The 17,571-nt window shown below is 51.0% G+C and overlaps 1 protein-coding gene across 5 annotated transcripts in view; it reads right to left on the reverse strand.

The window, feature by feature from the left end:
- The window catches only part of ASAP1 (ArfGAP with SH3 domain, ankyrin repeat and PH domain 1), a 216,462-nt gene that overhangs the window by 185,931 nt on the left and 12,960 nt on the right, over positions 1 to 17,571 (reverse strand). For all 5 annotated transcript variants that reach the window (XM_059672302.1, XM_059672306.1, XM_059672303.1 and 2 more), the window contains exon 2: positions 3,124 to 3,210. In XM_059672302.1, coding sequence (XP_059528285.1) covers positions 3,124 to 3,179 — 56 coding nt within the window. In that variant the 5' untranslated portion in view covers positions 3,180 to 3,210. The remainder of the gene's footprint in view (positions 1 to 3,123; positions 3,211 to 17,571) is intronic.

Here is a 17,571-nt window from a genome sequence, read left to right on the forward strand (position 1 = left end):
TTTTTCTAAAACATGTTTCTTTTCCTTCTACTAGTACATCCAGAAGTCACAGGCTTCCCACCCAGCCCTCCCAACAATGTCAGAAACGCAGCTCGGAGTTCAGAGGTCAGCGCAAGAGACACATTTCCCGTCCATGTGCGGTGCTCACTCCCTGACCCCTGTCCTGCGGCCAAAGAGGGACATCAGCTGTGCTCAGGGAAATTCAATTTGGCTGACAGCTGGCGGCACACTAATGACAGGGCGTCCGCCTTGACCTTGGGAAAGGCAAAGGCAGTGGAGGGGTGGGGGGCGGGGGCAGTCACAAGGGTTGCTCCTGGGTTTGGTGTGGGCGCGTCTAAAGTTTAGGTCAGGCCGAAACCGGTTTGGCTCAGTGGATAGAGCGTCGGCCTGCGGACTGAAGGGTCCCGGGTTCGATTCCGGTCAAGGGCATGTACCTGGGTTGCGGGCACATCCCCAATGGGAGATGTGCAGGAGGCAGCTGATCGATGTTTCTCTCTCACCGATGTTTCTAACTCTCTGTCCCTCTCCCTTCCTCTCTGTAAAAAATCAATAAAATATATTAAAAAAAATAAATAAATAAAGTTTAGGTCAGTTCGTTTCTACCTACGGAGAAAATCCCTAAAAATAAGGCCAACTGAATTCTCCTGCTGGCTCAGAATTCAATTCCGTTTCCGTTTGCTGCTCATCCCCCGCCTCTCCTGGGCCTGGTAGCATTTTGGGTGAATAAAGGAAGCACCTTGAGCTTCCCCAGGGATGACAACTGCATGGTTGTGGGTGTGATTTTATTCCTTCATTCATTCCGTCAACCATTCATTCATTCATGCACTTATTTTAATAGCCTAACAACGCAAGAGGCCCCTGGACTTGGCCTTGATGGTGGAGCAAGTCTCTGTCTGCTCCTGTGGGTTCCCCTTCTCAGCTCGGAGCTCCGAGCTCCAGCACTGGTGCTCCCGGGACGCCAGGTGGAGGCTGGGGTCTGTCACAGTGACAAACAAGGGAAGGAGAAGCTGACCCCTTCCCTGGGCCAGTTAACGGAGACCAGAGGGAAGGAGCCATCGTGTGCCTACAGTCTGACCCACTGGCGCTGCACCTCTTCTCCCATCAGGAGTGGGGGGAGATGCAAATCGAAGTTACTGGCCTGGCTGGATCTAGGTGCCCCAGGGCGTCCCACACGGAGCCTCGGCCAGTGGCTGTCAATCTGTATGATTGACATCTTCCCTTTTCCTCTAGACAGAAAGTCCCCTGAGGACGGGGCCCGTCTGCTGCTGGCGTCAGGTGTGCCAAGCACCCTAGCCCAGCTCCTCGCGCATAAGTAATAAGCAATTGCCTGACCTATGTTATAGGGATGAGCCAACAAAGAAACATCTGAGATAAAGGTGTCGGGCTTTTTGTCATAGTTAAGAGAGTGTGGGTTTGCTGTATTCGTATTATATGTCAATATTATATATGTAGTAGGTCCTCGGTTAACGTCATTTTGTTAGGACATCAATGAGATGCTGCTGGAACTTGACCCTTATTTGCATCAATGAGCTTATGGTGAAATTGGTTTTGTTTTATGTTGTTTTGCTTAAAGTTGCAGAACTCAAAGATGATGGTACGTGAGGACTTACTGTACATAAAATGGTCTATGTCATAAGTATCCCATTCAAGGAATTAACTTCTACACCATGTAACCGGCACCGGAACCTCCGGAGCCCGCCCCCCCCCCCACCCCTGGCCCCCCTGCACTCCCTGTGCAGGGCACCACTGCCCACCTGCCCCAGGAAAGCCGGGGTCCCGCAGACAGCGCTGGACGCCCTGCACCACCTGTGTCTGCATGCTTAGGTAAGAGAGAAATAGACCTGCATCTTCTTTAAGTCGATGTTCTCTTAGATCTTACACCATTCAGAGCAAAACCTCATCCTGAGTCATGTGCTGAGTTATTGCAATTATAATTCATGTCCCCAAAAGAGACACCTGCGAGATCAATGTCACCTTTGTGTTGGACTCTTGATTTAAAAAACAAAGCCAAATACGACATGACTCCAGGTAACCCTGTAGACGCCAATCTCGGAAGATAAGCAGTTCATTCATCCTGGAAGGTGGTAACAGTCCCCTGTCGCAGCCTCTCAGGATGGTCTCCCTCCCTCCGGCCACTCACCTCTCCCATCCATTCTGGGCACTTCTGCTGGGCTAATTATCCTTAAAAATTGCTTTTCTCCTAAAACTTGAATAATTACAATACTTTATGTGCCTACTTTATAGAAGATGCTATGCTGTATACCTTTTTTTATGCATACAAAACCTGAAAAATAAAAATCACCACCTTTCATAGATAAGAAAACAGAAGGTGCAGAGAAGGTTAGCGACTTACCTGAGGTCAGACGGAATGTTGGTGGCAGAGCCCCCTCCAGCACCCATACTCTTTCTACCCCCCACTGACTCCCGGGGAAGACCAGCCACAGCACCTCAACCCTGTGTGGGGTCCCCTGGTGACTTTAAGACCCTCTCAGGCTCCGTGCACTTCCTCTGCCTAGTTTTCATGGATCTTCCTGTCCAGTGTAATTTTTTTCGTCTTCTAACCCAGACCTCCACCCACTGAGGTCAGAGTCCTTAGACCCCATCATGTGTCCCTACACTCAGTATTCCCAGCTGCAAAATGGGGCGATTCATACTTCTACCAAGAGGCAGCCTGGCATCGAGGGAAAAGGCTGGAGATCTGGAGTCAGGACAAACTGACTTCAGATCCAGCTGGGCACGTTCTTCATCTGTGAAAATGAACGGCGTCACTCAGACCTGGTGGGTGCGCTGGGTGGACTGAGGAAGGAGTATTTCTGAAAAGCCACTCGGCTAGAAGAGTGCCCATTATTGTTGGCGGGGTCCTTGCTGCTCCTACTTCTGACTTCATTCTGGTACCACCGCCTCCCACCTTTCCTTCTGCATAAAGGAGACAGGTCAGGTGACCCGAGGCACTTGGGTAAGTCGACAGGTAGACAAGTACCCCCCAGCAATCTGTTCACCGTGATACTCACATCCAAGGGCTTGAGTTGGGTCACACTGTGCACTTCAACGCCCCCGCCCCCCAAAGAATCCCTCCACACTCCCCAGGCCGGGCCCTCCGGCAGGGGGCCTGAGACCACTCACCGATTCCATAGTGTGTCTCTCGAAAAACTGGAGAGCCTGCAGGCTGACGATCTCATGTCTCAGGTGTCACACGCACCAGAAGACGACCTGCATGGGGCAGGGAGAAAGGGACAAGAGTCATCCAGGGGCCTGGGCAGAGCAGCGTCTCGGGAGGGTTCTCCCCACGCGGGGGGCTGCCCAGGCACGTGCAGGGACACAGCCAGGCGGCCGCATCGCAGCAAGCCACGCTCGGGCTGACACCGCCATCGCTCAGTGCGCGCGAGGGCTCGGGAATCATCATCTTGCATTCTATTTCTAGCTCTACAGTGCAGAGCAATTTACAAGTCATTAACTTCCCTAGACCCAGGCTCCTAAACAAGAAATGAAAGGGTGCTGACAGGTGCCACAGACAGACAGACAGACAGACAGATAGCTGTGTGCCCACAGGAGAGCAGAGGTGTCCCCAGCAAAGGGAACCAGCCCCAGCAAGGAGGGAGATAGAGATGAAGATCCACATTTCAGCCCCTCCGAACCCGAGAGAGGATTTTAATTAATGCGTGCATATCGAAGCTTAATTAACCGCTGAGCCTGCAGAGTGCGGGAAGTCTAGGATGAAAGGTGTTGCATAAGGGAACCGCTTCCGATTCGCAGGATGGATGGGAAGTCGAGGCGGGGCTGTGGGAACAAGATGAGCGAAGGGACCTGCGGGGTCCTCCTCCAGTGAGCCCCACCTCAGATCCCCGGCTCTTCCATCTGGGGCCAGACACAGGGACACTCCTGACCCGCCATCTCCATCACCCCTGTATCCAATCCATCCCCACGCCCTGTCTCCCTAATTCCCGAAGGATCTCTCAGCCCATGTCCCTCTCTCAGTCTCCACTGACACGGCCCTGGACCAAACCACCATCCCTCCATCATCCTCACCGGGGCCCGCTCCAGCTACCTAACTGATTTCTTCTTCGGAAAGCTGGTCTCCCACACGGAAGCGAGAATAACTGTTTTCTTTATATATGTTTTATTATGGAGATGTTTGTAAACACAAAAATAAAGAGTACCGAGAACCCCATGTACCCACCACCCAGCCCCAATCACCATCAATTCATAATCTATCCAACCTCATCCGTACCCTAATCCTCCCTCCCAACATTATTATTTCAAAAAAAATTCCAGCCATCTTATTATTTTAGTCATATATAGTACAGCATGTATGGCTAAGATAAGGTCTTTTCTAAAAAATATATAACTGCAGTACCACTGTCATACCTAAAAAGGTAGTTCCTCAATTCACCAGATACTCAATGTTCAAATTTCTAATAGTCTCATGAATGTTAAAAAATTTAACACTTGTTTTTAAAAATCCAGATCCAAACGAGGTTCACACCTTATAACTGGATGATAAGCAGAATGAAAAATTAAAAACACCAATTTGACTGTCATTCCCCACCTTCCCACCCCCAGCTTAACATTTTCCAGTGGCTTCTTAGTGCTTTTGCATAAAAACCCAAATCACTGAACAAGGTCTGACTCTTGCCCACGTGTCTGGCTTCTGCTTGTCCACCCGGGCTCACTGCTGCAGACACATGACCTTCTTTCAGATCCTGGAACCTGCCATGGCTCTTCTACCCCAGGTCCTTTGCACATGCCATCTCCTTTTCCTGGGAGGCTCTCTCACTCACCCTCTTTTCCTAGTTAACTCCCGTACTTTCATCACACAGCGCCTTCCACAATATTAACAAATATTTGTCAGATAAATGATTGAACCACTTCTTTCAAACTTAGATGCCAATGGTGACTGACTGACTCTTTTAATGACAGTGTGAATCACGTATTTAAATTAGATGGGGCCAAAACCAGTTTGGCTCAGTGGATAGAGCGTCGGCCTGCGGACTGGGGCGTCCCAGGTTCGATTCCGGTCAAGGGCATGTACCTGGGTTGCAGGCACATCCCCAGTGGGGGATGTGCAGGAGGCAGCTGATCGATGTTTCTAACTCTCTATCTCTCTCCCTTCCTCTCTGTAAAAAATCAATAAAATATATTAAAAAAAATAATTAGATGGGGTACTGACAGTCTTATCCCAAAGTTCATATGGAAAAGCGATGGACTCGGGAGAGCCAGACGATCTTGAGAAGGAAGGACAATGTTGGAGGGCTCACATTTCCCAATTTCCAAACCTCCTGCTAAGCTAAGTAATCAACAGTGTGCTCCCCAGGAGACTCGCAGACCGTGACCTTCCTGTGACATTCACCTCCTGGGCAAGACTTTACCCAGCACACGGCTACGAAAAGTAAGGCCTTGTCACTGAAAAAAACAGTCCAAGCCTCTCCCAGCCACTATGCCTCCTGCTTTCCCTGCTTCACCTACATGCACAAGCTGAGGCTGGGTCACTCTCCTAACTCCTCACTCCATCCCCTTTGTCATGGACTTTGCAGCACTTCCCACAACTGGTGGTGATTTCTCTGTCCCCCTGGACTTACTTAGCCAATGGGAGGGGGAGGTGCCAATGTGTGGGTCCCAGGTCCCTTCCCTCGCTCTCCTACGATGGGCCATGACGCGAGTATGTCTCCCTAGCCCCTGTCCGCTGCTGCCTTCCACTCTGGACCCCAGACTGATGCGTGACAGGGGGACAGATCTGAACCCACCCTGAAGTCCAGCCTGTGCCAGCCCAGGCCCACGAAGACCCGCCAAACCACAACTGACCCACGGAACCACGGGCAAGAAAGAAAATACACCCTCAAGCAAGCCGGTGCAATTCTGCGGCGTTTGTTACTTGGCAGAAACGGACTGATACACATGGGCACAGCAACTGACGGGCACCAATGAGCATCCACATGAGCTGGAAGAAACGAAAGCCTGGCATACAGAGACCACAGGTGTGAAGCCCTCACAGCAACCCCACAAGGCAGACGCTGGACCAGCTTTACAGATGAGAAAATCGAGGCCGAGGAGTGCTGTACTGTGTCCAGACAGTGAGTGACAGAAGTGGGGTCCAACACAGGCTGTCCAACTCAGAGAGTCCCAGCCAGGCTCTCCCTCTATAAAAGGGTCTTGCAGATCCTCAGAGACAGCTGTCCCATGAGTCCCTGGTCCACCCTCCGCCCCCCTTGTTCCATGAGAGCCTCCCAGGACAGAGTGAGGAGGCCACTGGGCTGAACTGAAGTCAGATGCTCTGGGTTCCAATCTAGCTCCGCCCTGAGCAGAGCTGAACCTCTTCAGCTCTCAGGTCCCGAGGTTTGTGAGACGAGGCTGCTAACCTTAGCCCACCTTCGTCACTAGACGGGCGTGAACCTCCGGAAGATGGTGTGAAAGAGCTGTGTGAGCAGTGACACCAAAGTCAGCTCACACCCTGCTCCCGAGACTGAAGCCACTCAGATGAGATCAGCTTCTACGTATGCGTCAGGATCGCACCCCACTGCTTTGGGACCCATTTAAACTTTGAGACTGATGTTTCCCCCCAAACAGATCATTTATTTCCAGTTAAGTAATCCAGGTCCATCACAAAGGATAATAAGGCACGAAGCTAAAGATTTTATTATTCCAACACCTAGAGATAAATACTGTTAGGATTTTAAGGCTATTTCCTTTCCGGGACTTTGTCAGGGTGAAATAAATAATGCATTTCAATTAAAATGATTTTCATAGAACCAGGGAACTACCGGTAACTAAGAAAAATCCATTTGTATTCATTCATTCATTCATTCATTCATTCATTCAATCATTCAACAAGTATTTGCCCTGTACCAATCCTAGGGCAGGGACTCCCTAGATGCCTGAAGGAGGACCAATAACAAAAGGATGTTCATGATCTCAAGGAAATAACAGCCGTCCATTCACTGCCTTTTTAACTCAGCAAATATGGAGCACCTACTGTGTGCTGGGCACTTGCTAATAATGCCAATAGCAATAACCCAACGATAACACCAACAGCTTTCTTGCTAGACCCTACACTATAACCTTTTGTCTTATTATTAAAAGTTGGCCCTCAGAACAAAGGCCCTTGGGTTAGACCTCAGATCCTGGCTCGTTGGTGAGTTCTGTATCCTTTCCTGCTTCCCTTCCCTCGTCACAAAAGTTGGGATAACTCAAGTCCTCGCCTCATCCAGTCCCAGTGAGCGTCAGTAAGGGAAGGCAGCTAAAGCACTGAGCAAAACGACTGCTTCCCAGGAGTCAATGGATAAAGGGCACGCGTGGTGGTGGTATTATCTCATGTCACCCGCACAACCACCCCACAGGACGCTGAAACGCAGGTGTTTGTGAAGGGATTTGTCCGAGGAGCCTAGGGACAATCCCACCCGGGACCCTCAGAGTGGAGAACACACCTCAGAACTGTGCCAGCCGGTGCGGGGGCGGGGGGAAGGAGGAGGGAAGGAAGCCAGGGCATTTATGCACCGATGCCTGGGCATGGCCAGGGGAGGGGCTCAAACAGATTGCAAAAGCCTGCCTGAGACACAGGCACTATCGGTGCCTTCCGGGCCGGGCTCACGTCACAGGCAGGGAACACACAGTGCCCGTAACTAAATGCTCAATAAACACATCGTGAGGGTGTGATCCCAACCCCTGTGGTCTTCTCTGCACCCTCATTCCCGCTGCCGCCAGCGATGAGAGATTTAAAGTGTCTACCTGCCAGAGCGAACCAGGATTCATCACTGTCAAGCCCCGTGTGTTATATCCACCCACCTCTCTGCTCTCCTCTGTGACCTGCGGAGCGACAGTCAGGGCAGCGCTGCCTGCGTGCCCGGCAGAAATGAGAGACGTAAATCATTTGGTGCACAAACCCGTCTTTGCTGCCAAATCCCCGAATAGGTGCTGAGTTTTATTCAACAGACGTGACTCTGCGGATGTTGGGACTCGCGTCCTTTCGCAGAGGATGTTAGGGACGCCTGAGTCATCGGCAGCTGGCTTCGGCTTGGACCGCTTCTCTTTCCCATCACATCACGGCAAACTGTCTTCCTATTTACGGTGTGATTTTTTCCTGTCCCCTGGAAACTGTACTTAGAAGGTAGCCCAGCACATATTTACGCCAATCTCCCTCTTATCTCTCCGCAGCCCAACCTGTCTAGCCCCCCGCCCCTTCAAATTCCCTTTCTTCCAGAAAGCTTTCTCCAACTTCCCAGCCCAACAATCCATCCACTTCTGATCTCTTACTCTATGAATACTGGCAACAATAACAACAGCGACCCCGTATTGGGCAATTCCTGGGTGCCAGACCCATCCTGGGTGTGTTCACTATCTCATCCAATCCTCACCGTAGCCTGCAAGGAACTGACTGTCGGAACTTTAAGATAAGGAGGCCGAGGCTCCCAGAAGTGGTGGCATTTCCCAAGTCACAGGCTAGTTGGAGGGCACATTCAGGGTTCTGACTTGGAACGGCTTGACAGCGAAGCTCGAGGCTTTACTCACTATGCTAAGCAAGGCAGCTGGGTTATGACTGAATACGTCCCCTTCTGTATTCCTTTCTGATTGTATCAAACAGCTGAGTCAAACCTCCTCTCCTGTGGCGTTCCTGAATGGTGAATCCAGAGATGTCCCGCGGGTCACAGGGATTTCCTACCAATTACCAGGCCTCTCAATTTCCATACCCACTAGCAAGCAGTAAGTCCTGCCTCCCTACCTGCTCCGAGGAACCCCAAGTTAGGCACCTGTGGCCTCTGTCCAGGGAACTCTGGACTCGTGGCATTTCTCCCAACCCCCGTTCACCTGCCCACCAGCAAGTGTTCGGGATGGGGAGCTCCTACGGACTCTGTCTGCCCAGAATGACCCAACCAGGTATATGGCACAGAAGGAAGCAGACCCCACAGAAACCTACCCATGAAAGCCAAGACAGGTTGACGTGCTCTGCCTGGCAACGCCCACACCTCTGGACCTGGGGTCCTGCCCCTGCCTCACCCACTGGTTAAAATAACAACCAGCCCTAGCTGGTTTGGCTCAGTGGATAGAGTACTGGCCCACGACTGAAGGCTCCCGGGTTCGATTCCAGTCAAGGGCATGAACCTTGGTTGGATGTTCCCCGTGCAGGAGGCAATCAATCGATGTGTCTCTCTCACATCGATGTTTCTCTCTGTGTCTCCTCTCCCTTCCACTCTCTCTAGAAATCAATGGGAAAATATCCTCAGGTGAGGACCAACAACAACAACAACAAAAACACACACACAAAACAACAACAATCAAAGATGGTTTGGTCTCTCCTCTTCTCAAAGAAGAGGCCACTGTGAAGGACCCATGATCAGAAACACCAGAGCCACCGTCTTGCTGGCTAAACCATGACGACTGACCTCACGCCTTACATCCTGTCGCTGACTGTACTGCACGCGGGGCCGCGCAGTGAGGTGAGTCGAGCAGGTGGAGCTGACAGTCCAGTGGGGGCGGGAAACAGGTTTAGAAACAACAGACAGGATGAACTCTCGCCGAGATGTAATCTGGGTGTGGACACAGTGTCCTGGGCCCTGCCTCGTAAACATGTGGTAAGGGCCTTCCCCAGCTGGAACATCCCGAATGAGAAGACTCTGTTGGGGAAATGCATCCGCTCGTCCACTCATTTACTGAAAAAATATGTGTGAAGCTAAATATCAAGGATCTCCTGATGGTTAGCAAGAGAGACCGGCTCTGCGTAGAGCCCGTGTTGAAGAGAACCAGACTGTAGTCAACTAACCTCACAGGTGATGAGAAAAAGGTGAGGGGCTGGGTGCCATGGGAACCTACACACCAGAGGTAGTGAGGAAGTACATCCTCAGCATTTTAAAAAGTTGCATCCTGCCCAGCTGGCGTGGCTCAGTGGTTAGCATCGACCTATGAACCAGGGGGGTCACTGTTTGATTCCCAGTCAGGGCATGTGCCCAGGTTGCAGGCTTGATCCCCAGTGTAGGGCGTGCAGGAGGCAGCGAATCAATGCTTCTCTGTCATCACTGATGTTTCTATCTTTCTCTCCCCCTCTTCCTTCCTCTCTGAAATCAATAAAAATATAATATATATATTAAAAAGTCGCATCCTGAGAATTTTGTGATTCTTAAAATACACAAATGCCAGAGAAACAGCCTCGGGGACACAAGGAGAGAACCAGGAAGTCTCCCCGAGCGCCGGGCACAGGGAGGCCAGCGAGGCTCCCTCACCAGTCACATGCCCCCCTCAAGCCAGCAGCGGACTCAGCGCAGTCTGTGCTACTACCAACCGCACGTTTCCTTCAGGCCCCCCGGGAAGAGCTGCAAGCGGGGAATGTGAAGTCTCTGAGGATTTGTCTAGGGTTTGTTGTGCTACCAACTATTTAATTTTATTTTTTAATACATTTTTATTGATTTCAAAGAGGAAGGGAGAGGGAGAGAGAGATAGAAACATCAATGAAGGGAGAGAATCATGGATCGGCTGTCTCATGCACACTCCACACTGGGGATCAAGCCTGCAACCTGGGCACCTGCCCTGACAGGGAACTGAACCGTGACCTCCTGGTTCATAGGTCAATGCTCACCCACGGAGCCATGCTGGCCGGGCCCAACTGTTTCAATAGCGCGGACGAGGTCCTTCCGCACATGACGCGTGTACTCTCGGTGAGCACGCTGAGCACAGAGCCACTCCCCTGTGCTCACTGTGAGAAGGGAAGGCGGCCTAGAGCTGGGGGAGTCTCCCAAGCGGTGGAGAGAGAACAGCCTTTGGGGCAGGAAGACATGCCTTCCCACACGGGCTCGCCCAGGTAATGGCTGTGTGACCTTGGGCAATGAACTTCACCTCGCTGAGCCTGTATCGTCTTCTGGAAAAAGGGAATGGGAGCAGACTATGATAGGGCCCACACCCACTGTCTTGACGCTCACAAGTCCATTAAAGGCCAAGTACACCAAGCTTGCTCTCGGCCACCATGGGCAGGCTGAAGGGCCAGGGACGAATGACCCAAGGTACAGTCCCCAGGCAAGGAGGTGAGAAACGCTAGCACAGAGCAGAGGTGTGGTGGCCAACTGCCACCACCGTGACAACCCACAACCAGGAAGGACATCAGCAGCCCCAGGTCCTGACTCAGCAAGGCTGGCACCAGGAATGTGACTCCTATAGCTGGTCATCCTGTTGTCCATGGGCACTGCCCCAGGGACAGCCAGGAGGATACTGAGGCCCGAAGTCACCTCGCGGGAGCAGCACCCCCAGGTCTGCCTCCACCGCCCCAGGAAAAGGGAACCAGGACGGAAAGGGCTTTGCCCGGAAAGGAGCCCAGCCCCAGCAGGAAGCTCCCATTGCTGGCTGGGGCAGTCCCAACCCTCCAGCTGCTTTCTGGAACCCCGTCTCTACCTCTGGGGAATGTTACTACCTGTGAATTTACAAGGATCAGCCGAAGTCTCCAAGGTTCTTTGGGAAATACGCTCTCCCCGAAGGCAGGAGAGGACTCCTTCCTTCTGAGGAAAATCACAATCTTTTCTATTTCGATGTTGCTTGTCTCCAAGATGCGGCAAGTGATACCTGCTCTGAAGACAAAACCATCGAATGAAAAGGCCGTTGGCTCCTGAAAGCCTCTGGCTTCAGTGTCCAGGTTCATGGACAGTTGTGTTTCCAGGGAAACGGAACAGACAGAGCACCCGAGTTCTGAGGCTCTGACTGCATAGTAGGCTGCTGACACGGGCCCTTGTTACAAGCACAGCAAATCTTACATGAGCAGGACTCAGATGGCTTGCAATACACAGCCAAAATGGAAGGGGAAAAGGGGAACCCCATGGCAGAACCAAAGGCCACAGAGGAAAGTGGGAGTGGGGGTTGAGAGGGAAGAAGGCAGAGAGGGAGGGAGGGAAGGAAGGAGGGGAAGAGGGAGGGAGGGAGGGAGAGAGGGAAGGAGGGAGGAAGGAAGGAAGGAAGGGGGGAGGGAGGGAGGGAAGGAAGGAAGGAAGACTAGAGAGGGAAGAAAAAGAAAACATGGTGTAAGCTATAGATCACTTTTATTATTAGGGAATACAGTAGCAATCAACTTCAAGTTTAAATAAAACAAAACAAACAGAAGCAGACCAAGCTCTTATGTACCTTTCTTTCATAACAACCTTGTGGAGATATAATTCACATTCCATCCAATTCGTCAACTTAAAGTATACAGTTTGATGGCTTTAAAATAATTCAGAGTCATGCAACCATCACCACAGCAGATTTTAGAATATTTTCATCGCCCCCCCAAAAAAACCCCACACCCATCAGCAGTTACTCCCCATTTCACCTCCACCCAGTCCTGGCAATAAAAACAACAAAACAAAACAAAACTCTGAACTGCCTGTCTCTATAGATTTGCCTGTTCTGGAGATGGCATATATGTGGCGTTATACAATAGGTGGGATTTTTAAATTCTGTCTTTTGTGGATCATCTACAGACAGACCCTATGTCCTGAGCTCCTGGTCGAGCTCAGGCCTCTGGTTCTAATGGAGTCAGGCCTCCCTCCCTGGACTGTTATGGTGGCTGAGCCAGAGGAGAGATGACGGGGGCCGGAGACCCTCGGAGGAGGCCTGGGAGGGCAGCACCGACTGGAGAAGGCGCGAGGCCCAGCATCAGCCCTGCAGCCGCGAGGGCGTGAGTCACTCCAGGAGGCCTCGCCCCGCATGGTCCCTGGTGGAAAAATCCTGGGCTTCCATGAACAGACGGTTCCGAGGAAGCCTGGGGGGCGGGGGGGGGGGCATGCGGGTTCCCCAGCATCCTTCCTCCTTCCTGATTGCATCTGGGATTTCCCTCTCCCAGGAAGCGCCCGTTCTTACAGCGCCTGGCTGTGGCCCAACGGGTTCAAACCTTCCCAGTAATTGCCAGGAGTTACTTCAGAGGTCTCGTGACCCGAGGTGGGTCAATGAGACTTGAGGCTGGAGGTTTCTGGGAAAGCTCTTTCTCTGGAAACGGTCTTTTCTCTCTTCCTCCTTGGACGGTACAATGGAGATGTGAAACCGGAGAAGGCGGCACCACACCAGCCTCCGGTAGAAGCCGGCCCAGGAAGGACAGACACAAGGACCACAGGGAAAGGGAGCCGGGCTCCTGGCCCCCCTGCGCCGCACGCCCCTCGGGCTCCCCCCTCCCCAGTCTCCCCTTCTCCAAATGGACCCTTAGGGACTAAGGATGCAAGGGCTCCCTGCCCCTCTGGTTTGCGGGACAGCTTTAGCCAACAACCAGGTGACAGAGCGGGGAGAGTGAGGTCTGCGTCTCCTCTCCCCTGCCATACCCTCCCACCGCCCCCCCCCCCCCAACCCCGCGCCCTCTCTGCGGGTCACTGTGAACTGGCTGCCACACTCCACTCCACTCCCAGCTTTGGCTGGGCCCCGGTGCACAATCCTGGCTGCCTCCAGGTTCCAATAACTGTTCCTTCCCTACCCCGCAAACTAGATGTGTCACAGGAGCCCCAGGGCCACCTGCCCTGGCCACTGCACTGCCCCAGAGACTTGCCACACCTGCCCGCACCTGCCCAAGGATCCCACGTGTGGCCCACAAGCACAGGGAAAGATGCTCAAAGGCATTAGTCCTGAGGGAAATGCAAATCAAAACCACAGTGACCTACCACCTTATACCCACTAGGTCAGCCATAATACTAAGAATTTAGAAGACATCCAATAACACATGTTGGCGAGGACGTGGAGAAACCAGAACCCTCATCTGCTGCCGGGGCATGCAAAATGGTTCAGCCACTTTGCAAAGTCTGGCAGGTCCTCAGAAGTTAAACATAGAGCTATCAGGCGCCTCATCAATTCCATCGGTAGGTACATGCCCCAGAGGACTGGAAAGGGGTCTTCATACACACACTTGTCGGTGACTGTTCACGGCAGCACTGCTTACAAGAGCCGGAAGTGGAGACAACCACATGTCCACAACAGAGAGATGAACAAAACGGGGCCCATCCACACCAGGGGACAGTGTTTAGCCAAAGAAAGGAATGGGCAGTGATACGTGCTTCACCCGGGTGAGCCTCAGGAAATGATGCCAAGGGCAAGAAGCCAGACACAGGTCACGTATTGTGTGATTCCACTGACATGAAACATCCAAAACAGATAAACCCACAGAGACAGAAAGCAGACTTGTCGTCGCTGGATCTCGGAGAGGGGGTAAAGAGAGGGTTGATGGGAAGTGACTGTTTCATGGGTGAAGGGTTGTTATTGGGGGGGACGAGGTAATGTACTAAACGCCACTGACTCCCATGCTTTAAAATGGTTAATGTCATGTCAGTTTCACCTCAAATTTAGAAAGCTCCTTTATGAAATGCTTCTTGACGTCTCTTAATTCAAGGGTGCTGTGGGTGTCCGGGGGGACATGGACTGAGCGCCGTCGCCCCCCTCGTGCACTGGCAGTTACGGGGGTCAACGCACTTCCTGGTTGTCTCATTTGCTCTGATCGCGTTCTATGCAGCAGGAAATTCCTGACTGACATACCCACTCAGTCACTGAGGCTGGGACCTCAGTCAAGTGCCTAAGCTTCTCTGAATCTTAGCTTCTTCGTCTGTAAAATAGTGCTAATAATAGCAACTTCAGCCCTAGCCAGTTGGCTCAGTGGATAGAGCGTCGGCCTGTGGACTGAGAGGTCCCAGGTTGGATTCCTTGCAGGACAGAGTGAGGGACAATAAGGAGACGGTCAGGACTGGCCTCCTGGAAGGGGAGATACTCAAGTTCAGGAGAAGGTGTGCATCAAGGAGGTGGGCATGGCAGGCATTCGAGGCAGAGGGACCAACCTGAGCAAAGGTGTCGGGGAAGAAAAATGTGAGAAAAATTAACATGATCTGAACTACACTTTCCAGATGAGGCCTTGTTTTCTAACCCAAGGCGGGGAAGCCTTGTGGGTTCATCTTACACACGGACCAGCTCAGCCTCCCTTGAGCTCTGGTTTTTAGAAATAAAATGCATAAAACCAGTCACTGAAAAAAAGTCATTTTTCCCCTCTGGACCCCAGTTTTCTCATTTGGGTAATGAGAGGGTTGGCTGATGATATTAATATCAGAATGTCATAACTAAATAGAAAGCGGTCGGAATGTGGATGATAACCATTGTTGTTCACAAACTGTAATTTACAAGGTGATTTTGAGCATCTGCGTACAGTCAATCTCCTGGCTCCTGCCCCCTGCCCGGTGTGCTGTTTCTCTCTCCGCAATGTCCTCTCTTATGTTGGGCTTCTCTGCGGCTCCTCCTAAATTCTTTCTGCCCACTAGCCCCATTGTCCTTAGAAATCCAGACATTTCCCCTGTAATCTTCGCCCTTCCTCCTTCTCTGTGTCCCCGAAACTCCCTCCCACAGCTCAGCCTCTTGGAGGGGATTCCCAGAACCGTGGGAGTGGCCTGGTGATGGACAGTGGTCATGGCATCTGGGCTCCTTGTCCATAGAAGGGCTTGGAGCTGGGGAAAGAGCTTGGAGGCACTGCGCCTGGGTTCAAATCTAAAGGTTGCTTGTTAATTCTGGGACCTCAAGCAGGTCCATAGGCAGGCAAAGGCCTCAATTTCCTCACTGTTGCTTCATTCTATTACTCTTAACAAGGAATTATAAAGGGGACACTAGAAATGCCCTCAATGTCCACTGCTTTTCCTCCCTCACACAGGAATGCGAGCCCTCAGAGGTTGAGCAAGTGGCTTGAGGCCATAGTTGTCGGCAACACCGAATGTAGAACCCGAGTCTATGTGAAAGTGCGCTGTTAGGCCAGCTGGCAACAGTCATTACAGTCCATACTCATATCACTTTCTCCTTAGTTGATGACATTCTGATATATAAAGACACTGCAGAATGCTTAACTCAATGACACTAAATAAATACAGGTGGACCCAAAGTGCTGCAATTATAATAAAGTCATGGAATTCTGATTTGATCTCATTAGCCAACCCTCTCTTTATACTGATGAGAAAACTGACATCCTGAGAGGGGAAAATGGTGTTCCCAAAGATACAAGTTTGGTTTGGGCTAACATGAGGAGGCAAACCCAAGATTTCTGTTTTTAGTCACTGTTCCCCCCCCCCGCCCCTTAATATTCATGCTAACCATCAAATAAACTAACCGCTGGTTCTCTCCAAATAATTCAGAATATCTTTAATAGAAATATATAACAGAATAAGGTACTGAAGGGGTAGTGGGCAATGTTCATATGTAAAAAACTACCACAAATCAACAAGAAAAAAATAGATACCAAATAAAAATATGAATAGAAGACCTACACAAATAACTCATAAGTGAGGAAAAACAATGGCTCATAAAGAGATAAAAATATTTTCTGGAATGCCGTTTGGTACTATCTGACACTAAAATATGCCTACCCTTTGACCCAGAAATTCTACCTGTAGGAATCTGTCACAGTAAATATTTGGACTTTTGCCTACATTCTTGCAACAGCCTCCCAATCTGTCCCTGCTTCTATTCCTGCCCCCTTCAACCCATTCCCTACAAAGCAGACAGTAGGATCCTGGTAAAAAAAGGTAAGCCAAGATCATATCACTCCTTTGCTCAAAACCTTCCAAGCGCTTCTTTTCTCACTCAGAGTAAAAGCAAACGTCCTCAGAATGCCCAAAAAGGCATTTTGTCACTCCTACCCCATCACCTTTCCCCCTTATCAATGGATCCCCATCATTCACTCCCCTCCAGCCTCACTGGCCTCCTTGAGGTTCCTTAAATATGTCACACAGGCAGCTACCCCAGGGCCTTTGCACTTGTTACCCTCTGTGCCTCAAATTGACCCTTAGAGACTAATGATGCAGAATATAGAAGTGGAAGGTATATCCACACCAGTGTTAGCTGAGTTAGTGCCACAAGCCTATCAGTCAGACACCTGTGACCATATTTCTGTTCAGTGTTTAGGTCAGATGATGATGATGATGATGATGATTCTCCTCCATCATCATCATCATCATCATCATCATCATCATTACCCTCATCTCCATCATCGTCATCATTAGTTGGCTTGAGCTACCATAACAAAGTACCAACAATGACTGGCTTAAAGCAACAGAAATGGATTCTCTCACAGTTTTGGCAGCTGGAAGTCTGAGATCAAGGTATCCGCAGGACCTCACTCTCCCTGATGTCCTGGGAAGAACCCTTCCTTGCCTCTCCCTAGATTTTGGGGGTTGTCAGCAATCCTTGGCGTTCCTTGGCTGGGAGACACATCACTCCAACCCCATGGCCACTTCTCCCTCTGTCCTCACTTCATCCTCTCTCTGTGCATGTCTGTCTCTGTGTCCACACTTCTCTTTTCTGAGGACCCAGTCATGCTGCATTAGGCCCCGCCCACCCTAGTGACATCACTCTAACTGCATTACCTCCGTAGAGACCGTATAAGGTCACATCCTGAAGCACTGGGATGAGGACTTGAACTTTTTTTTTTTATAATATATTTTATTGATTTTTTTACAGAGAGGAAGGGAGAGGGATAGAGAGTTAGAAACATCGATTAGCTGCCTCCTGCACACTCCCTACTGGGGTTGTGCCCGCAACCAAGGTACATGCCCTTGACCGGAATCGAACCTGGGACCCTTCAGTCTGCAGGCCGACGCTCTATCCCAGCCATGGGCAAACTACGGC

This window comes from Myotis daubentonii, chromosome 17 (genome assembly GCF_963259705.1).
Source record: "Myotis daubentonii chromosome 17, mMyoDau2.1, whole genome shotgun sequence".
Taxonomy (NCBI): Eukaryota; Metazoa; Chordata; class Mammalia; order Chiroptera; family Vespertilionidae; genus Myotis; species Myotis daubentonii.